Here is a 21,738-nt window from a genome sequence, read left to right as displayed (position 1 = left end):
ACAGGAGGGCATTCCAGGATGTCGGTTGTAACAACGCCTCATGAACAAAGGCAAGCAGGCCGAGGAAGTATTAAAAGAAAATATATCCACAAAATGCAAGAGGGGACAAGCCCAGGAGTAAGAGCAACTGTGCTGGAACAAAGAAAATTTAGGATTGTACTTGAAAAAGGGCGCAAAACATTCAGGGATGGAGTCACAGGTGAGCCCAGGGCGTTTCCAGGGTGTTCCCAGGGCCTGTATTTGCAGACCACTCCTTCCCATCGGAGGAGGGATTCCCTTGTAGGAACTGTCCTGGTGACCTAGAGGGTGCAGATTTTTCCCTGCCAGCAATGCTAATAGTATTATAATCCATTACAATTAGCTGTAGCTGCACCCTTTCTTAGAAATGATCTCATCTCCTCTCTTTTGTTTCCCTCACATCTTCCTTCCTTTCCTCCCTGCTCTCCCCTTGGCCCTGTTCTCTCTGCCTATAACAACTTCTTCTAGCTGAGCTGATCATAAAATTAAAAGAATAAAACTAAGATAAAATAGAATTTTAACATATGTGCATGGAGAATTCACATACACGTGAAAATTCCTAGGACAGTGAGGTAAGATTGGGTGCTTTGCAGGTAATTTAGGAAGAGTGGTACATTCACAGAAGGTAAATAGTTGTTAGGCAACCCACAAAAGAATGGGACATGGGGGAAGGATGGTCGGCAGGCTCCACTGGGCGTCTTCCCGCCTTATGCTACGGAGTTTATGCCAAGGTTCCCTCCCCAAACCTGGTCTAACCATCTGAATCTCTTAGGCAGGAAAGAGGGAGGGTCAAAGGTTCTAAATGAGTCTTTTGTTTCCTAAGAACAAGTTTAAAGTCAATTTGCCCCAGGGCAAAACTTTTGGTCCTCTTCATTCCCACCTTTGAAACTTTAATAAAAGTTTCACACCCAGAAGGTAAATTTGTAGATTGTTACATATTTTATTGATCTAATCACTCAGTCCTGAGAATAACTTAGTTTAGTTAAATTGTCGAATCTTATTTCAGGACCCAGTGATGTAGACACACTCCCACATTTCACCTTTTATTAAATATCTGATTACTTGCTTATGTGGGGGAGGAAGACTTTCCTCTACCCCAGGCTTCTGCCTGCTGTAATAATCAAATAGACATGAAACAGATTAGCAAGAGGAAATGAGATTTAATACATACATATGGGAACCCTGCACAAAGGAGAGTCAGGGACCCCACGTGCAGGAGATGTAGGGAGACAGAAAGGGAACATCCGGGGGCTCGAAAGGGTCACTGCAGGGTGACGACAAGAGCATGAGGACGGAAAAGGGGCCACAGGTTAAACCTGACAAGCTCAGGAGACTGAAAATAACCACATAGAAAGGACGGCATGAACATAAACGTTCCTAACTAAGGTGGCCGTGGCGGGAAGTCACGTCCTTGGCCGGCAGCTGCTTTGGCAAAGGTCAGTCTTCACCTGAAGTGAACCTGACTGTTGTCTTTTTGCATCTAAGATAACACACCCTTTGGAAGGTCAGTAATCCCTCCCTTCCCCGCCCCCACCACCAGAGCAGGAAGCTGTAGACCCCTCATTATTACTCTTGTCCGGATGACCATCTCTATGTGCTGTGAAAAGTGAACTATTAACTATCCTGTACCCACCTGTGTGGAAGAAGTTCCTGTCTCCCCAATTTACTTCAATCACAGAGATTTCCCTGCTTCGCTTTCTCCCACCCCATTAATCTACCACCAGTGGATTTCATGTAACCCTCTTCCTTTGATTCTATGTATAAAATAAGCTGCAAACTGCCATTTTGTGGAGCATTTTCTCAGTCTGTTGAGATTTTGCTTCCCAGCAATTGGTATTGGTTTGGCACAAATGAACTCTTTACAGGCTTTCTCTTAGGCTGAATGTTTTTTCATCGACAAGCATGTTCCATGAATATCTTGAACCTAGTCAGACAAAGACAGATGTTGACAGAAGCTGAAGAAGAAGGTCAGACAGGGACAGAAATACATGAAGAATGTGAGGTGTGGGGTGCTGAGCTGCTACCAGCCCACGGTTGCTGACTGTATGCGTGGCCTATGGGTTTGGGATCTCTTGGGGTGTCCTTGGCTTACTCTGCATTGTGTTCCCAGGTCTTCCATATAAGCCTTTAAGCCCCCCAGGACTGAAGTTCCCACACCAGGCCAACCCTCTGGACCTTAGAGTGGACCCAGCCTTGGACTAGACCCCTTATGACAGGGCAAAGCTGAAGGACTCTACCACAACCCACCAGACAGGTCCAGCTACCACAGCTGTGCAGGGCAGTGGCTGTTCCAGCAAAGCTGACCGAGGAGCCTGGTGTTCAGCTCCCCCTGCAAATGCTGCACTTGGAGTGGAGGCCCCAAGGCCCCTTCAGCCCCAGCGCCCAGGACAGAGCCTGGGATCCCACCACAGCCTGCCTCCCCAGATCTCGCTGGGGGCTGCAGTCTGGTTCCTGCAGGCCTCCCTGTGGCCTTTCCATACCCAGGTTTTCAGCTCTCAAACCTTTTGGTCTGGTCCTCCTGGGCCTCCTCTTTTACATGCAACATAAATCTTTGGTTTGCACCCCACTGCCCCCAGATGAAGTCACTTACAGAGGCTCTCAAAGCATAGTCTGAATTGGGCCCCAGGGAAGGTAGGGAGCTAGGAGGGGAAGTGACCTAAGGCAGCATAGGTAAGAGCCAGGTAAGAAGGCAGTTAATTCAGGTGTGCCAAGCCCTGTGCTGGCTTTCACCTCGAGGACTCCACATTCCAGCGGGCAGCTTCCAGGGCACAGATGACTGCACCTGGGGCACAGCCTTGGGTCTGACACCTTGGCTCAGAAGCCTTTGGAAAGAGCTCATCCTGACCTCCACTCAGGTGTTATTCCCAAGATGCACACCAGATGGCAGCAGAGAGCGTATTCCCTGTCCATCCGCAATAAAGTGAGAATCCAGACCCTGGGACTAAGCTTTCTGACAACAGACACTGCATTTTTCTATCAGAGACCAGGACGAGGGAAAGAGAATCAATAACCAATGGTAGAGTTCAAACCCTGACTCATGTGTGATGCTAGCTGTGTCCAGTGTCCTGGAGGCCTCAGAGAGATGGAAAGGGAAGAGAGGGAGGTGGGTCAGTTGTGCTTAAACACAAACCCTAAACTCTAAACCATATCCTAACCCTAACCCCTTAACCTCTAACTCTAACCTCCTACTTTCTAAGCCAAAACCCTAACCTTTAACAACCCTAATCGTAACAACCCTAATGTGTAACCCCTAACCCCTTGATCCCTAGACTCTAGACTCCAGACCCTTGACCCTCAGCCATGACCCTGACCTTGACACTCTAGTCTTGAACCCCTGATGCTGAATCTGACCCTCACCCTGGCCCCTAAACCCCAACTCCAACCCAACCCCAATCCTAACCTTAATCACCTAATCCTCTAACCTTGACCCTGACCCCCTCAAGCCTCCTAAACTGCTAACCCTCCCTCTTACTCCTGGAGATTCTCGCTCACTCCTTGCCGTTATCCTCTCCCCTCATCCCTCCCCTTACTCTCATCGTATTATATGTATTTAAGCAATTATACATGCATTACTATGTGGTGACTACCATTTATACATGTAAAACATGATTTAAATATACATGTATAATAATTGTTTCTAAAAGTGCTATTTGCTTGCAGCGTTGAAAACTGTTATTTCAATGAACATTTGTGTTCAGTATGCAATACAAATGAAACAGTGATAAATATACATTAAACATGTTTCTACACATGTTACTTTAATGTAAGTTGAAGGGAATGTTATTTTATTGAATGAGTGCTTCACTCATTCAATAAAATATTTAATACAGTGTTTAAAGGATCATGTATAACTATGTTTCTAAGAGTGCTACTTGTTTGCATACTTCAGATAGGTGTTATTTCAATAAATAGATGATTTCATTACACTGTAATATGGTGTTCAAAAGTGTCAAAAAACTGTTCAAAATGTCAATGTAAGAAATGTCCTAACCTGTGCAGAATTTTTATGAGTTTATTTGAGCCAAAAAAACATGACAATTGCCGGGAAACAAGATCTATGTTGTGACCGCTCACCCTGACCCACCCAATTCTCAATTTAGGATCAGATCCCCTGTGAGGTTCCTTTCAGCAGAATTGCTCTTTCATCAGTAACACTATAATGCATGTCAACAGTGCCTACAGACATATGTAGAAGGAATGTTCTAAGAGCAATGCTTTTTGCCTACAATGCTGAGAACAGTGTTTCTCAGTAAATGGATGAGTTTTCATCATTATGTTAGGTAGAAATTAGAAAATGTAGGAGGAGGAAGGGTGGGAGGGGGTCCATGGTGCCTTCAGAAAAAGCTCTTAAGTAGCTTTGATTAACTGCCTCCAGCCACAGCTCTGCTTTTACCACAACAGATGACAAGAGGTGGTCTGGAGCAAGATCAGGATCTGAGTCAACAGACCTCCACCCATCTTAGGAGAGCACACCCTCCCATGGAAGAGCATGCACCACCTTTTCATGCCAAATCGAATCAATATGTAACTCCCTCACCCCACCCAGAAAACTATAAGTACTCTGGACAAGGGCACGCGCTCTCTCTTTCTCTCTCTCTCTCTCTCTCTCTTTCTCTCTGTCTGTCTCTCTCTCCCCCACCCCCACCTCGGCTAGGAACATTCTCTTCCCTGAGACTGTATCACTAAGAAACCCTGCTTGGACGCAAGAAGGCTCCTGTAACAACTGTAATGCATGTAAACAGGATTATAAGGCACAGGTTTAAACAATGTTTCTAATGGTGTTTGCTTGCAAAGGTGAGAACAGTTATTTCAGTGAATGAATGTGTTTAACACACTGTAAACTATGTAAAACCTCGTTGGACTGGCACATGTATAAGATGTTTATGACTGCTGCTTGTGTGTGAATTTGAGAACAGTGTTATTTTAGTGGGTAGATGTATTCAGGACACTGCAATGCATGTAAAACAGGGTTTAAATACACATCCATACTTCTGATATTGCCACTTTCAAATATACTTGAAAATTTTATTTTAGTGAATGGGTGTGCTCATGGCACAATAATGCGTGAAAAACTGTGTTTAAAAACACACGCTAATGGAAGTAGCTGAAAGTGCTACATATACCGAATCCTAACCCTCCATAACCTCAGCCCATTACAGGTCTGGTCTTTGCCTTCGCCCTGCCCTCGTCCCTGACCCTCACCCTGCAATCCTCTGACTCTGACACTAACCTCTTCTCTGACCCTGATCCTAACCTTAACCCTAACCCTCTTACCCCTTGTTCCCAAATCAGCAGCACACCAGAAACTAAGCCGTATCTTCATATGGAAACTCCAGAAACCACCTGAAGCTTCCCAGCACCTCCACCTGATACTGTGATTGTTCTGACGGGGCAGGTCGACAGTCCTTGGGCAAAAGGACGCCAGAAGCTCAGGCGACAGGACGGCGTGGCCAGCTGCCTCCACCACACACACTACTCGGTGACCAGAGTGGCCACGGGAGCTACTGTCAGCCTCACCTGCTTTCTGCTCTGCTTGTCTGACACCCACGTAAGGACGTGGCCTCACCCGAGCAGGCGTGAGGAGGGTCAACTTGTGTGAAACTTAGTGAACGTGTCTTTGACCCCCAGACCCCGCCCCCTAGTCCCACCCAGCACCCGCCCTGCCCCCGCTCCACAGCTCCTCCTCTGAGCCCCAGACCCCGCCTCCTACCCCGCCACGCCCCCTAGTCCCACCCAGCACTCGCTCCACTGCCCCTCCTCTGAGCCGCAGCCCATTGCCTGCAGGTCCCCGCGACTCCATTTCCGGCCCGGGTAGAAGCCTCGGCGGTCCCTGCAGGTCTGTTTGCCCAGTCCCGTGCGGCCCTACTAGTGGTGGGCACTGAAATGCGCCCCCCCATCACACGGTTTGCTCGGACACTTGGTCCCCGAGTCCTGGGAGGTGAAAGACGAGACGGGCAGGCCGGGGGAGGTGCCTACTACCCCGGACCACCACCCCATCTGGTGGTGGCGGGCATGGGGTGAACTCTGACCGCCTCGATCTGTCGCGAATTGGCCAGGCATGAGCTCCGTCCTGAGGCTGCGCGCGCTCCAGCGGCATCTGGGCTCCCCCGAGGTAGGGGGCCAGGCCCGGACCTGTCCCCTCGTCTGCCTGGGGCTAAGGTCTGATGTGACCCATGAGTCAAGGGACAGAGAGCTGGGTTCTGGGAGAACAAGGAGACCCGGTCTGGGCATCCACTGACCAGCTGCAAAGAGTGGTGGGAGGGGAGGCCGTATGCCAGAGGTAACCCTCCTCAGTGGCTGTGGGGAGGAGAGGGGGGCCCACTGGGGCAGATGGCGGACAGATAGAGTGGTTTATGAACTGTATTTCAGTGTGCTAACACCGCAGCCTCACATGGCTAGTCATTAATTCCAGCCCTCCCCCCAAAAGGACAGTTAGGGACTCTGCCCTGCTGGGGCTGTTTACTTTAAGGCGGGTGTGGACATAACTTGGGCTCACAGGCTCATCCCTGCCCCTCTCTCTCTCGTGGCCCAGGACAGCGGCATGGAGCCAGTCGGCAGCCTGCTGACCACACACGTGCTGGACACTGCCTCAGGGCTCCCCGCCCAGGGCCTCTGCCTCCATCTGTCCAGGCTCGAGGGCCACGGCCAGCAATGGACCGAACTGAGGAAAAGGTAGGAGGGAGGGCTAGGGCAGGACGCGGGTCAAGACCAGCTCCCCTACGCCCAGGGCCAGTCCTGGGTTCTGGCCGGTGTAAGATGCAAGGTGAGGATCCCCAACAGCCAAGGAGTGCAGCCCTGAGGGCTGACGGCCGAGCTGACCACCGCCCCATGGCCCCCCGGCTGACTTGGGAACCTGTTTCCTCAGTGTGTGTCCCTGCTGGGACAGCCTCACACCCCTGAGGGTTGGGTTGCTTAAGGCCTGAGGTAGAACCTAAAAGCCCTCACTGTCACCATGTCTACCAGGCAGCACTCCGAGCAATTTAGTATTTCTATTCTTTTTATTCTCACAATACACCCTGTAGGCAGGAACCATAATTACCCCTTTTACAGATGGGAAGACTGAGGCAGCAAGAGGCAAGGTAAAAGCTGGATCACACACCACGTCCGGTCCCTGCCACTTGCTCAGGCCGTTGGGAGGCTCAGCCCAGGTTTCGGTTGGCATCATGGCACTTGGGTGGTCCCTGTGAGCGGGTCCCCAGACCCTCAGTCTTGAAGGAGGCAGGCGCCTCTGCTGGTGGAAGTTGGGGGTCTGGGCCCCAAAGGTTCAGGCCCTGAGTGTATGGAGCTCGTCCCCTCCCCATTCAGCCCTTCACAAAAGTGGGGGTCCATGTCACACCTGAGGGTCAGCTGAGGTCTTGGAAAAACACATGGAGTCCCACGGGGGGTCGTTTGGACCCACTCCCAACTGCTGGTATGTGCCGCTCTATCTAAGCACAGCGCAGACCCCTGGAAGCACAGCTGCTGCGAACCAGGTGAGGTTCAAGCAAAGCCACAGCCCTTGGAGCCCTCCACCGGGGCACTCAGTACAGCTGGAAATAAGCAGCCGTGTGGATGGGGATCCAGAGACAGTTCCTGACCCACAAAGCCATGCATAATATTCAATGAAAAATGCAGGTTGTAAACCAGTATGAAGAGTATAATCCATTTTATGTTTTCTTAAGTTTGTAAATAATACTTATGCATGAGGAAATCTGGCAAAACATACAGTGATTACTGCTCATGGTTTTCCCCCTTTCTCCTGTGATTTCCTAAAAAGACAGTGCAGCAGGGTCCGTGGGCTGCTCCAGAACCCCACACCCTGGCATCGGTCCCGAGCCAGGCTGCAGGGGCATCTGAGGCTGCGGGGTGTGCAGAGCCAGGCAGAGGTGGCACCTCATCCCCTCCCCCCTCCCCCCACCTCAGCTACACTGACCCTGACGGCCGCTGTCCTGGGCTCCTGCCGCCTGGCCAGATGAAGGCAGGCACCTACAAGCTGTTCTTCGACACCGAGGGCTACTGGAAGACAAAGGGGCAGGAGAGCTTCTACCCGTATGTGGAGGTGAGAGCCACAGGCTGGCCGGAGGGTGGAGGCCTGTGGTTCACCGAGAGACCCGGGTGAGGTGCTGCAGTGGCCAGCGCCCCTCCCACCTCTCCCAGGGCGGTGGCAGGCAGTGACTTCACTTGCCTTAGGCCTCCAGAAGGAAGGTGGCCCTGCCCTGACCCTGGGTGAGGCTGTGGGGGCAGGGCCAAGGGTGACGCAGCCCCTGTGGACAGAGGTGTTCACCAAGCCCATCCAGCTCACTGGGCCTGACCTTACTGCCTGCCCCTTTACCCGGCCCTGTTCAGGCTGCATCCCTTGGGGACCCCGGCAGGCCCAGGGCCCCTCAAGCCAAGCACCATCTCTGGGGAGTACTCACCCCCGTCCACAGCCCTCACCAGGTTTCCAGTTCTCCACTATCGGGCTGTAGCTGGCCCTGCAGCCTGTTCCCCTTGAGCCAGACCCTGGTCCACAGTCTGGACTGCTGGAGTCTCCTGGGCAGCGGTGGGGCCAGGGTACTGGTGAGCTGTGAGCGGCGCCCTCACTCTTCGGTGCCTCCTCGGTCCTCACAGGTCGTTTTCACCATCACCAACGAGACCCACAAGTTCCACGTCCCCCTGCTGCTGAGCCCCTGGTCCTACACCACGTACCGCGGGAGCTGACAGCCAGCTGGCCTCGAGCACCGATCCCACCACCCACCGATCCCACCACCGTGGCCCCTGAGCCGCCTCCACAGTGGGCTCCATGTTCCTCGTGGGACCTCAGGTCCCACTTCCTATGGGGGGTTCTGGCCCCTCATTTCCCGGTGACAGCTGTGACTCAGGCATCAATAAAGTCGGTGCTGGCATCTGCAAGGCTGCTGGGGTCATTGAGCAGAGCTAGGCTGGTGCTGCCCACCCGAGGTGGGAGGGGGTGTATGCGCACCAGGGGAGGGAGCAGACGGGCGCACAGCCCTGGAGGGGCTCCTCCCACAGCAGGCCACAGGACACACTGCACACGTGAAAGCCTTCATTTGCGGACCAAACCTAAGAACCAAACACCTGCTGTCCTGGGTGTGTCAAAGGGGGTGCCACCCAGTGAGAAGTCCAGGGCGGGGGCTACGTTGGGGTGGCCACGAGTCCCGCTGGGCCCTGGCCCAGTGTCTGCCCGATCACGGCCGTCTCCAGGGGCTTGAAGCCCACGTTGTCCAGAGGGATCCCGAAGGCCAGGAGCTTGGCCTCATAGGTGCGCAGCAGGTCGCTGTGGGCCTGTGGGGACAGAGCAGTGTCGGGGAGGGGCCGGGGACACAGCAAGGCCGACCCAGCCCCGAGGAGGGTGTGAGGGGCGGGGGAACCACCAAGCTAAGCTTTACCAGCTGCTCACTCTAGGCCAGACCTGCTAAAGTCAGGCACACAGTGGGGGACGCTGCTGTCATCCCTGTGTCACAGATGGGAAGACTGAGGCAGAAGGTAGACTCAGGGCAGAACTGGGGCCTAAGCTGGCTCCTGGCACCACCAGGCTTGGCCCCATGTGTATGCGTGAGGCCTCTTCCGACGCATGTATTTCCTGCCCCCATGGAGCGTGCCAGTGGCCCCCAGCCACCACAGAAAAGCTCAGCACTGGGCAACAGCACTGGCAGGGCCAACACAGACATGGTTTCTGTTCCCTCTTCTGGGAAATGGATGTTTTTAAAAGCATGGATTTCCCTGGATGGTTGTAAGGGTTTGAAGTGTTAATGCATGAGAAATGCTTGAAGCCTGCCTTGACTCAGCACAAGCTCAAAGGGTACTTTCTCCTACCACTGTCAAGAAAAGGGTGCAGGGGCTTGGTGTGGAGAGTTGGAGGGTGCACTGAGGCCCAGCTACAGAGAGAACTTTGTGGCTAGGCCTGACTTCCACCGTTGGCTGGGGTATGGGCCTCCTGACAGTCTGCAGCAACTCACAGAAATTCCCCCGAGAGATGCACAGGCCAGAAGATGGCCCTGATTTTGTGCACCCACATATCAGGGTTCCAGGGGATCTACAGGAGGAGTCCAGGTGGGCCGCGAGGCTGGGGAGGGTGGAGGGAAGGCCCAGCTCCAGCACCAGGCCCAGCCTCCAGCCTGTGACTCCACAGAACCAGGACGGCACGGCCACCCCACAGAATCACGGGCGCACCCAGGTCACACTGCCAGGGTGGCCGAGCTTCATAAATGCGTGGGCAGGCAGCACCGTCTACATCCTACAGCAAAGCGCAGAGCTGGGGGCTCGGCCATGGAGCCGGGACACTGCGTGCAGTGCCCAGGCTCCCGGGACAAACAACAGTGTTGAAGGTACTCAGTGCCCCTCCCCACAGGCAGGAGGCCTCCATGCAGATGCGCGTTTTGAGCATGGAAAGGGTGTGCAGCTTTCATCAGACTTACCAGAATCGGAGAAGGTCAGACCCATAACTTTCCCCACTTGGAGGACAGTGGGCCTTAACCTGGGGGAACAATCGCCCCAGAGGCCAGGGCAGCGCTGTGCTGGGAGGGTGAGTGTCACACGGAGATGCACAGAGCTGCTGGACGGGACACACTGCCCTCATTTACCAGCCGTACATGGCCGGCCCTGTAAGGGGCACCAGGACGTGTGGCCCCCCTCGCATACAGACGGGAGGGTGGGCTCCTCGTACCTTGCAGACACGGGCCAGCTCGTACTGTAAGTCCCTGATGGTCCTATTCTTTGATTCAAGAACGTCCTGAAGGGGAGAGAGGCAGATCTGAGTTTGAGACTCATATTTGGGCCAAGGAAGATGGGGTGGCCCAGGGTCTGGGGGCTCCAGCAGGGACCCCTGACGGCCAGAGGACAGTGGCCTGGCTTCATCAGCACGTGCGCCCACACGGGGAGCAGCAGATGCATCTAAAAGCAGCGGAAGTCTCCAGGGAGAAAGGAGGCAGCCGTCTGGTGGCGACAAGTGAGAGGGGCAGGCCTGGCCAATTCTGGTGTCAGTCAGGGCCCAAGGAAGCTCCTCACACCCCCACCTGCCACCTGGGTGTCACTTCCACACAGGGTTCCTGCCCACGGGCCAGGTAACTAACCAGGAAAGGTGAGAGCTGACCCACAGCCACCCTGGCCTGTGGCCACTGCAGCTGGGGCAACACCAGTGGGCAGGACGGATGTGGATGCCACTCATCATGTTGGGCAGCCAGGGCCTCATCCGGCCCCACGACCAGCCGCCGCCCGGCCTGCCCACACTACGCTCAAGGTGACACACACACAAGTAGCGCCAAGGACGCAGAGCAGCCTCACACCTAGGATCACGGTGCTGCTGCCCAGGCGAGGCCTCCTGTGGGGCCGCAATGCCCCAGGCCCTGAGCGCCTGTCCCTAGGGATGGGTCACACAGGCACTGCCGCCCACTGAGCCAGAAACATGGGCACCAGGTCACCTGGACCTCAGGCCCCTCTGCAATCGGCGACAAGTCATTCCTGGTATCCAGCTCCTGCCTGTGGCACAGTGAGCCCTCTCGGATCCAGTCCGCACTGTCCATAACCTTCCATAGGCCCCCACTAGCCCCAAACTCAGGGGCACAGCTAACGGGCTGGCATCACCCCCTCAGGGGCCGCAGCATCACGTGCCAGCTGCAGACCCAGGTAGAGGCTGGGTACGGGAAAGCCAGCCTGCACTGCTTCGGACACAGACTCGGTGACTGGTCAGTTAACCCTCTGGTCCTGGGGGTATGTGAGCAGTGGGGTTTTGCATTTGGCCACGTTGCTGAATCACCTCAATGCTGCCTGTGCTATTTCTCAGGATCAAACAGACCTGCACACAGACGGTGCGGAGGCCTTACTATGACCCAGATCTGGTTCTCCATGAAGACACCCTCCAGTCAGGACAGATGATCTCTGGGACAGGCCTCTGGTGGAGACATGAAGGCCACCTGCACACCTGCGTCCCTCGCCCAGGTCCTCCAGGGAGCTGTGCCTGGGGCCACATCAGGCCTGGCGGCTACAAGTCACCCAGCTGTTCGGGATCTGCACTCCAGCTATGCTTCCCTAGCAGCACCACAGACCCCTCGTCCCACCTCACCCATTCCTTCTGTGACACCGCGTCAACCAGGTCCATGGAATAGAAGGACGAGGCCCACCTCCAGGTAAGAGATGACCAGCCAGGTCGGTCACTGTCCTGAGGCCTCAGCTGATCCCTGGGCACTGAGACCTCACTTCTCTGGTTTACTGCCGTCCCCTGTGCCCAGGACAGCCCAGCACAGAGGAGCACCCAAAAAACTGGACTCACAGAGGAACGAGTGTTCTAGCCTCTGACCAGACGTAAGTCCCTCTGGAAAGCCATTTCCCGCACCCACCGCAAAGGCCCACCCTGGCCCTGCCTTTCCCTGTCCTCACTGCCACAACCAAAGCAGCACATCTCGGTGTCCAACATGGACGGTGCAGGACAGTCAGCTGTCTCCCAGGCCTGGGTCTGGTCAGCCACCAGATACCCAAGGAGCTCAGGCCCATAGGATCGAGAACGGCTTGAGACCCAGGGCCTGACGGGTTAAGCTAAACCCAATGTGAAAGCTGAAACTGCCAGGGGCTCAAGGGCTCGAAGGTGCCGGGAGGTTAAGGAGGGGGCCGGGAAGACCTCAGACGAGAGCAAAACCAGTGAGAGAGGGTGGGGACCCTGGTGGTACACACAGGCGGGAGCCCCTCCCCAAGGATGAGGGTCTCCAATGGTGTGATGGAGGCAGGACGTGCTGGGGTCTCACCATGATAAGTGACCCCAACCAGAGCCAGGCTGCCGGCCCAGCGCCCCCAGGAGCCCATCCTGGCGTACCTCCAGCTTGCGGGACACCAGGGTCAAGGCAGCGGGGTCCAGGTTGGAGGCCGCCAGCACCTCACTGAACTGCGCCTCCTTCTTCTCCACGGCAGCACTCAGTGCCTGCAGCTTGCGCTCTAGGACCAGGCTCCGGAAGCCTGCTTTCTGCTGCACCTCAAGGACGGCCGAGCTGAACTTCCGGTAGAGTTCGTCCCGCTCCTGCTGCACCTGTGGGGTAGGCCAGGCTGTGGTGGGTGACGGGGCCTCCTGGGAGTCTCTCATTTGCAAGAAACACCTCCCACCTCTGCCGGAGCCAGAACACACCACATCGGCAGAGCAGACACCTTTCACTGCGCCGTCTGCACCCATGGACAGGTGGGTCTGTGTCATCTAGACTGCCTGCGCCCCCACTTTCTGTGACAGAATTAAAGGTGTGCAGACCATAGGAGGGAAGAGGAAACACCAGTTGGACCCCCCTCGAGGAAGGAAGCAACAGGGCACCCTGGTAAGAACTGGAGAGGCACCACAGAGGGGTCAGGCCGGCCTGGCCCTGGGTTTGGGCAGAGCCCCCTGATTGTCCCCATGTACAATCCAGGGCCTCAAACTGTAGCAAGCAGCGTTTGAGGGTAGAGAGCCGCTCAGGGACCCACCCCCTCTGCCAGGTGCTGCCGATGTGCCCCACAAACAGGAGATCTAGGGCACAGCCCTGGAGCCAACTGCCTGTCAGTTAATCAAAGTGCTTTATCATCTGTTACTTTCCACTGTAAAAAACACAACTTTGTAGAAATGTAAAAAGGGAACCCCCTTTAGCCCCCCCTCCCACAGGCCACCAAGTGACCATCTGGTGTGACTCCTTCCCGTGGGCTATCCGTCAGCCTGCAGGCCCCTTGCAGCCAAACTCGACCTGGTGCTCACAGAATGTTCCTGCACAGCATCGGATGGAAGCTGGCCCATTCCATTATCACAGTCAGCGAGTGCATTTCAATTAAGGGAGGAAAATACACGCTGTACTAACAAGCAACTCATAGGCAGACCATGGAAATTGCAGAAGCAAGGAGGGGTGTCTCCAAGACTCCCCGGAGACGTCAGAAAGACATTCAATGAGATATTGCTACACAGCCACCTCAGAGGGGCACTATCAGGTGCTTCAGAAGTGAGTCTGAGGGGACAAAGTGGGCGATATACTCCCTACCAGGGAACCTGCTCTGTGGGACCCCCCTCCCCCAGGCTTTCTACACAACGTGCCACAGGTTTCTGCCTCTGGAGAGCTGTGTGGAATGAGGAACCGGCAGTGGGACCTCCAGCTCATGAACCCAGAAGCCCAGCCCCAGCGTCGGGGCCTCCTGGACACAGCCATGCAGGTGCACACCAGGTAGGGTCCCTCCCTAGCTGGGGCCCTGGCCTGCCGGCTGCTCACCTGGACGAACCGCTGCTCCAGCACCTCATGCTCCCACTGCAGGGCCTTGAGCTCTTTCTCGGTGACTTTCAAACGTGCTTTTGTACACTGGAGAGAGATGGAGGTGGGGACACAAAGCACTCAGGATTCAGGCTGCCAGGTAATAGAGGCCCCTGGAAGATGTCAAGGCCAAAAATCATCACGAGAAAGAACGGGCTCAAAGGCGCAAGAGGCTCAGCCCCAGTGGGCGGTTGGTGGGGATGCCTGTCTCCCAGCACATGGACTCCGGTCACAAAAGGGAGTCAGACTCCCTCCGCCCTAAGGGTCAAGCCCTGCTCTGGGCCTCAGGAGACATCTTGCTGACGCTCCTTCTGTCATGAGCCCAGAAGGAGCCAAGGAGGGGGATGAATTCAGGTGGAAACTCACAGCCAAGGTCTGCCTGTCCCTGTCGTGGTTCGCGAGCTGCTTCTGCATCTCAGCCATCTCGTCCCGAGCCTTCTGCAGGAGATCTGCCAGGCGCCGGTTCTGCACAGAGAGCTCCATCGCATCCTTCTCCAGGTGGTCCTCCTTCTTCCGCATGTCCTCCATCTGCTCCTGTCGGCACAAGTCGGGTGCAGGAGGCCTCAGCAGGCAGCACTGGGGTCTGCGGCACCTGCCCACAGTCCAGACCTGAGGGCTGGACGGACGCACACCTCCTAGACCTGTTTAATGTGTGAACACTGTATTCTCCACAATTTTAACTTATTCTGAATTTCCCAGGAATAGTCCCCATGAGATTATGTTTTGTTCAGGACACCCCGAGGGGCATTCTCCACTGTGGGAACTCCATCTGCCCGCACTCGGGCGACAATGACACCTGCAGTTCTGCCTGAGCCTTTCCCTATCAGGACGTGCAGTGTCCTCTTACTCCCCCGGGACTATGGTGAGGGTGACATCCTGTTTTCAGCTACAGGTGTAGACAGGTTACATCACCTGTGGGATTCAGTCAAGGAGAGGGGAATTATCAGGTTACTTGACAGCGGGCGCTGGGTCTGAAGGGCACCTTGAGGGAGTTGATGAGGGCCAGGTTGTTGAGGGTGATGTCGTTATAGTAGTTCTTGATGTCTGTGAAGGCTTCCTCGTGCCGTTGCATCAGCACGTTGATTTGGCCATTCTTCCTCTCCTCCACTTCATGGATCTCGGTCTTTCTCCGCAGGTCAAGCTCATCCCTAAGCATCTTCATCTTCTTATCATACTTGACCTCGATTTCTGAAAGGCAGCAGCACACAGAGCAGCTCAGCAGAGGAGGAAAAGGTGGTCCTGTACACAGGCCCAAGCACGCCCAGTGGGACAGCAGAGGAGGAAAAGGTGGCCCTGTACACAGGCCCAAGCACGCCCAGTGGGACAGCAGAGGAGGAACAGGTGGCCCTGTACACAGGCCCAAGCACGCCCAGTGGGACAGCAGAGGAGGAACAGGTGGCCTTGTACACAGGCCCAAGCACGCCCAGTGGGACAGCAGAGGAGGAACAGGTGGCCCTGTACACAGGGTCAAGCACGCCCAGTGGGACAGCAGAGGAGAAACAGGTGGCCCTGTACACAGGCCCAAGCACGCCCAGTGGGACAGCAGAGGAGGAACAGGTGGCTCTGTACACAGGCCCAAGCACGCCCAGTGGGACAGCAGAGGAGAAACAGGTGGCCCTGTACACAGGCCCAAGCACGCCCAGTGAGACGAAGGCTGTGCCCAAGAGCGGGTGGGTTTTGGTGGAGTTTTCGCGGCTGATGCTCACAGGACACACTGAGCACACACGCCGCTGTCTGCTGCCCTTTGCCTGTGGCAGGCATTGCTAACAGATGCCTGCATGGGGCTCCCAAAAGCTGAGCGTCTACGGATCCAGTGGGCACTAGCCATGGTCCGGGTGGCCATCCAGCCACACCATGGGACTTTATTAGTAAACCAGACAGACTTCTCAAATGAGGGCCTCCTCCAGACAGGGGCCATGGAGTAAGGCTACCCTCAGAACGCTGCCCACGAGACTGGGCAACTAGCACCTGCTCCTGGTGCCAGGAGTGAGGAAGCAGGCAGTCACCACAGCCTCCCCAACTTATGCGGAAGCTATTCTGGGATTCTGAGTGGTCTATCACCCTAGAAACTACAATGTTCCCTGGCTGCAGAGCTGGGCTGCTTTAAGCTGCTTGAGGAGCCCTTTGACAACAAGTCCTGCAGGCAAGCTGCTTTCTGATGGCAGGGGCCCTGGCACCATCTCCCACAGCATGTACCTGTGACACTGACCTCGCACTTGCCTCTCAAAGTCGTTCCGCATCTTGGTGATCTCCTCAGTGTGTTTCTGCAAAGGCAGAAACCGGCCATTATTAGGTGACAGACAGAAAGCCCAGCACAATAAACCCCATACTGCTTTGGGCAGGCGCTGGGTTCCCCCATCTACGAGCTTATACACACACCCAGAATAACATGGTGTGGTAACTCCCACGTGTTGTAACTCCCTTGGCAAAAGTCACCTCTGAGCTTGAGAGAATGTTAACACAACGTGCTCACTGACCACGCTCGGCCCCTTGCCTGACCTGCCTGCAAAAGGACTGCAGTGGCCACGCCCACACAGGCCTGCAGACTCTCCAGGTGCCTGCTAACCTACTGTACCTGGGGCTCAGAGCAACATGAAAAATTACTACAATAGACAATATATAGAAATCCTGAATAAAAAATGTTAGTTATTTTACAGAGCAGTGTTTTTACACAAAAGGGAACTCGGATCACGTAACCACTCCCTATCCAGGCCTTGGGCAAGCAGACAGCCTGACATCACTAAGCTTCTGTCAGGAAAGACCAGACAGTTCTTGAGCGTCCCAAACCTTAGCACCCTCGGGCTTTGCTGAAAAGTCTTCAGTGTTACTGAGATTTTCCAGACCCAGTTGAGGCTGGGCTGCCTTCACATGAGACAAATGTGCTGACAGTCTTCTCAACCTGCAGCCAGCAAGAGCCTTTGAAAACCAAAGTTGGATCATCCTCGCCCTGCCAATCCTTGCACAGGCCCAGACTCACCTAGGGTCAAGGCCCCAGTCCTGCCCGACTGCCCGGCTCCTGGCTTCTCTGGGCCCTCAGGCTGGTCCACGCCCTAGCACTTCTCCTGGCCTGGTCCGCCAGCCTGGCTCAGCCCTTACCACCTTTCCCAAATGTCACCTTCTCAATGAGGTATTCCCAGGACAGCCAGGAGAGGAATGAAGCCCCCTCCTCCCGCTGTGCTCTTCCTACAGCACTTACGCCCAGGGGGTGCTGTGCAGCTCTGATGCCTGTCTTCTTTGCTATGTGCAGGCCCTCCTTTCCAGGCCATCAGCACACGTGGGAAGGCACTTTGTCAGTCCTGTTCCTGCACGTCCCCTGAGATAGAACCAGGCCTGGCTCCTATGGGCACTCGGCAAAGAAGTTCCAACCTCCACCTGGAACCCCCAGCCTCCCTCAGAATAGACCAAAGGGTCTCAAAAGGCAGTCGGCTGCTCATGACAAACTGCTGTGGCCGCCTAGGGACTGGCGTGCTAGACACTTTACTACTTGTTTCCCTGACATACTCCCTGGGAAAGCAGCTGGGTGTCAGCAGCACGTGGAGAGGAACCCCGAGCTGGGTTTTCCTCATGTCAGCTTGTGGCTCAAGTCTGAGACAGAATTCTGCACTTGGCCCCCAAATTGGGTCTCAGTGGCTGCATGCTTTTTAAAAAAATTTCAATTAATTGCCAAATTGTGCTAGTTTTTCAAGAAAAATGTGACTTCCCAGTTGTTGTTGACGAGCGGGGAGCTCGCTGTCCTGGCAGCCGGCTGATGACCTACCAGCCGCAGGTTCTTCACGGCCGCCTCATTAGCCAGCTCCTGCTCCTTAAGCTCCACCTTCAGCGCCCGTGTGTCCCTGCGCAGGGTGCCCTCCTGTGCCCGGTGCTCCTTCTGGGCCAGCGTCATGGCCACCGTGCCCTCAGCCTTCATCTCCGTCAGGCTGCTCTGATGCTCGTACAGCAGGTGCTTCACCTTCTGCTTATAGACCTGCGGGAAGAGGGGCGCCACCTGTTCACCGGCCCCACACACTGCTGGACACACGCTGCAGCATCTCCGCAGTGACCGCAGCGGGACAGGCAGCCTTTCCCACTCACCTTGATCTCCACCTGGTGCCTCTCCTCTGCCTCCTCCATCTCCCGGTCTTTGTTCCGCAGCTCAGCCTTCTTCTCCTCCAGCTGCCTCCGCGTGATCTCCCAGAAGGTGTGGATCTTGTCCCGTTCCAGCTGGAAGTAGTTGCGCTCCTCCCGCTCACGGTCCAGCTCCTCCCGGATGCGGCTGACATGTTCCTCCACCTGGCAGGGCAGAGCAGCTCCCAGCCAGGGGCCCAGATGACCCCCACCTCAAGGGCGTATGGGAGGAGAGAGGCCAGCAAGAAAGAGGGTGGGGCCGCTCATCTAAAACTACATGACAGCTGAAAGTGAGGAGTTAAAGTACAATGCTGGGAAGGCTGCCGAGACAGGACACATTCAGTAATTAGCAGAAATCTCTGCTTTTGGCCAGTAACCATAAACCTATGACATCCTTTCACCCACTCCTGGGAATTTAGACTAAAGAAATTTCTCAAAAGAACACAAGAGCTTTCTGCTCAAACATATCAGCCACATCATTATTACAAGATGAAAAAAATTAAAAAGGAAATGACCTAAGATGCTTTTAAATACGGAAATGGTTAAAAAACTAGTGTATTATCAACTATAAGATGATATGGCCCAAAGTTACAAAGATATGAAGATAATATAGCATCATGCAAACACGTTCACAAAATAATGCTGACTAAAAAAAGTTATATTTAAAGATATATGTTAGGCAAAAAGTATACAAAACCTGCAGACCCCCTAATAGTCAAGAGGTTTGGTCCAGAGCCAACTGTCCTCACTCCGTGTCATCTCTCTACGAGTTTTCAGGAGCCTTTTAGTTGAAATTAAAATTATATAATTACATTCTCTAGCGCTTAACTTCATCAAAATGGACAAGTGGCTTAAAAATAATCCCTGTTGCTTCATGGTAAATAAACAAGAATACTATATATGCATATACTGGTAACAGCTCTGTAAACATCACGAGCATAAAACGATAAGAATGAAAGGAAATACAGAAAATTAAACATCTGTTATACATCAGAAAAATATTTCCTTCCAAACTCCTAGCACAGCATAAAAAACTTCTTCAGTGTAGCTGTATTGCAATTTTTAAAACATATGTACTGCGCTTGAGAGCTTTGGAGCTGATGGGTCTATGGGAATGGGGACAGCACACCATGGTTTGGTCAGGACCACAGAAGCCAGACGCGGGGAGAGGAGCAAAGAGGCAGAGGGCAAGACGAGGGGCACTTGTCTCAAAGAGGTTCACGGAGACAGGTGGCCAGAGAGAGAAGGCTGGAACAGCACCCCCACCCCACCCGCCCAGGACTGGGCCAAGCTCAGGGCCGGCGCTCACCTGCTCCTTGCTCATGTCCTCCGGGGGGAGCCCGTCAACAATCGGAGTACCTTTGCCTTTCCCTTTCTTGCCTTTCTTTTTGGGTGCCTTTGGTTAAAGAAAAGGTGACTGGGTAAGGAAGGGAAGCTCTGTGGAGTGGCCTCTTTCTGGCTGCCTCGGATTCCTCGCCGGGGTCACCTGGGAGAGGAGTGCCTGGTCTGGAACCACCACGTACCATTTCTGTCTCAGGCCACGCTGAGAGCACATCACTCTGCTCTAAGGCTTCCCACCCTGACCACACTCATACTCTCTGTCAACACCTTTGGAGAAGCAAGGGGAAATCTCCCTTTTCTGAAGAGAACATTTCTCCCTCAGAAAGGAACGGAGGGGCACTCGTTCCAAACCCGCTCCTTGGTACACAAGGGACCTCCTTGGTGTGGATGCAAAACCCACTTGGCCTCAAGAGGGGTAACCGCAATCTATGGCGGCAGACGCCGCCGTGCTGGCTGTGGTGCCTGGGAAGCAGCAGAGAGAAGCCTGCACGAAGCTGCTCAGTACGTGCTGGGACTAACGCCTCCACAGCAGCAACCGAGGGCAGCATATGAGGTTTTCTTTCTTCCCACCTAACACTCCTTCACAGAACGCTGGTCCACCACATGGCCAGTTCATGGCGTCACGCTTGCTTTTACCAACTTTGAAAAGATGAGGAGGGAGAGACCCTTCCACCCCCCAGTCACTTCTCAAGAGCCATTCAAGCAGCTACTGAATTTTCAAATCCTTATGCTTCTGCCTTCACTTCTCCCAACTTTCTTCGGCCCATGCATTTGTGTGTGTGCGTCCACACATCTCTGTAACATTTTTAAGATTACAAAAAATTTCATGTGTAAATCTTAGAAAGAAAACGTAGAGAAGCAAAAGGAAAAAAGGAAAAGCATCCATATTCCCACAAGCTAGTAACAAGCAGAAGTAGTTTGGTGGTCTTTTTCCGGGGGATTTCTCAAAAGACCCATCCACTGAAGTCTTCACTACTGCGCCCTCTTTCTAATCCCTCTCCAGGAAGTCTGCCCATCACAGGGTCCTCACCACTTAGCATCTGGGACACACAGGCCGCTGCAGGGGCTCCCCCACAGAGACACCCACCCACCAGCTGGTACCTGCCTTGACAACTCCTATTTGGCGGGGAGGGGGCAGCTGAGGGCCCTATTACATGAGAGACAAACAGACCTGGTGAGGCAGAGAGCTCCCATCCCGCTCTTCCCAGTCCAGGCCCGACTCCTTGCAGGCTCCAAGGCACCGGCAGTTCCTATACCCTGAGGCTCTGCCCTGGGTGCCCCATGGGCACTGGACCCTCCATCCAGGTCCCCTGGATGTAGCGGGGCCTCTAGCCACCCTGGCATGCCCACGCTCTCCGTCCCAGACACTGGAGGTCCTAAAGTGACACCCTAGGCCCCAGGGAGCTGACTGACTGGGCCTTGCGTTCCGGGCAGGGCGTCCCCTTGACCCAGGTTCTCTTCTGGACAGCTTGCACATCGGGCGCTGGGTCTTGGGAGCCGGAGTTGGGCGGCTGTTGTATAACCATCCCTGTGAGCACAACACCCTGGAGAGCCCAGATCGTACAGCTGCAAGAGCGTGCGGGAGCCGGGATCCACAGCACCCTGGGCTCTGGCCACCGGGGCGCGACCCACGAGGGCATCAAGTCCTCAATTTCAGGAACCCCGGAATGCAGGCCTCCCCGTCCGGGGTCCTTCTGCGCGCAGGGCCGCTAACACAGCCCAACCCGGCCCGCCTCACCATTGCTCTAGACGTCCGGGCCCCGCCGCGACTACCAGACGAAAGCGCCCTCCGCGCGGAGGCTGCGCCGTCTCCCAGCAACCGCTGTGAGGTCCCGCGCGGAGTATCGGAGATCCTCGCGAGACTCCGTAGGCCTCTACAGGCCCTGGCAACGACGGGAGCGCGTCCCTAGCAACAAGCGTTGGACCTAGCCAGGGGGTGCGGGAGCTGGGTAGGTCTTGCCTGCAGCTGGTCATCATCCACACCCTTGATCTCGCCGGCGCACCGAAACGCTTGAGGGATGTACGTGTACATTGCCAGTCTCCCCCAAAAGTT

The 21,738-nt window shown here is 54.8% G+C and overlaps 2 protein-coding genes across 8 annotated transcripts; one reads left to right on the top strand and one right to left on the bottom strand.

Moving 5' to 3' along the window:
- The first annotated feature begins 5,725 nt into the window (after positions 1-5,725).
- On the top strand, positions 5,726-8,880 carry LOC109451899 (5-hydroxyisourate hydrolase). Of its 2 annotated transcripts, XM_074315015.1 has the most exons (5): positions 5,761-5,854; positions 6,075-6,130; positions 6,551-6,690; positions 7,921-8,056; positions 8,608-8,880. In XM_074315015.1, exons 2-5 carry the CDS (start codon positions 6,077-6,079, stop codon positions 8,695-8,697), a joined length of 420 nt encoding a protein of 139 aa, XP_074171116.1. In that variant the 5' UTR covers positions 5,761-5,854; positions 6,075-6,076; the 3' UTR covers positions 8,698-8,880. The 2 variants fall into 2 exon arrangements, with proteins under 2 accessions (XP_074171117.1, XP_074171116.1); XM_074315016.1 differs by lacking the exon at positions 6,075-6,130 and having other exon boundaries at positions 5,726-5,854.
- DRC4 (dynein regulatory complex subunit 4) lies at positions 6,998-21,514 on the bottom strand. 6 transcript variants are annotated; one of them, XM_019740553.2, is made up of 11 exons: positions 21,424-21,514; positions 19,654-19,740; positions 18,312-18,509; positions 17,998-18,204; positions 16,450-16,504; positions 15,223-15,428; positions 14,607-14,774; positions 14,202-14,288; positions 12,803-13,012; positions 10,664-10,729; positions 6,998-9,282 (listed from the first exon to the last, which is right to left on the bottom strand). In XM_019740553.2, exons 1-11 carry the CDS (start codon positions 21,424-21,426, stop codon positions 9,133-9,135), a joined length of 1,437 nt encoding a protein of 478 aa, XP_019596112.2. In that variant the 5' UTR covers positions 21,427-21,514; the 3' UTR covers positions 6,998-9,132. The 6 variants fall into 6 exon arrangements, 5 of the variants coding, with proteins under 5 accessions (XP_019596112.2, XP_019596111.2, XP_019596115.2 ...); XM_019740552.2 differs by having other exon boundaries at positions 20,857-21,482; XM_019740556.2 differs by having other exon boundaries at positions 19,654-19,830; positions 21,424-21,482.
- Positions 21,515-21,738: the final 224 nt, after the last annotated feature.

The sequence above is a fragment of the Rhinolophus sinicus genome, linkage group LG11 (assembly GCF_036562045.2).
Source record: "Rhinolophus sinicus isolate RSC01 linkage group LG11, ASM3656204v1, whole genome shotgun sequence".
NCBI lineage: Eukaryota > Metazoa > Chordata > Mammalia > Chiroptera > Rhinolophidae > Rhinolophus > Rhinolophus sinicus.
Note: the sequence above shows the minus strand (reverse complement) of the source record. Positions and strands in the feature narration are given on the sequence as shown.

Excerpts from the sequence above, each read along its gene's own strand:
- LOC109451899 (XM_074315015.1), top strand. The coding sequence starts at position 6,077 with ATGAGCTCCGTCCTGAGGCTGCGCGCGCTCCAGCGGCATCTGGGCTCC. Across the intron at positions 6,131-6,550 it reads GGCATCTGGGCTCCCCCGAG|GACAGCGGCATGGAGCCAGT; the intron begins GTAGGGGGCCAG and ends CTCGTGGCCCAG. Across the intron at positions 6,691-7,920 it reads TGGACCGAACTGAGGAAAAG|CTACACTGACCCTGACGGCC; the intron begins GTAGGAGGGAGG and ends CCCCCACCTCAG.
- DRC4 (XM_019740552.2), bottom strand. The coding sequence starts at position 21,162 with ATGTGCAAGCTGTCCAGAAGAGAACCTGGGTCAAGGGGACGCCCTGCC. Across the intron at positions 19,741-20,856 it reads GGAGCTCTCTGCCTCACCAG|GCACCCAAAAAGAAAGGCAA; the intron begins GTCTGTTTGTCT and ends CTTTAACCAAAG. Across the intron at positions 10,730-12,802 it reads TGGTGTCCCGCAAGCTGGAG|GACGTTCTTGAATCAAAGAA; the intron begins GTACGCCAGGAT and ends TCTCCCCTTCAG.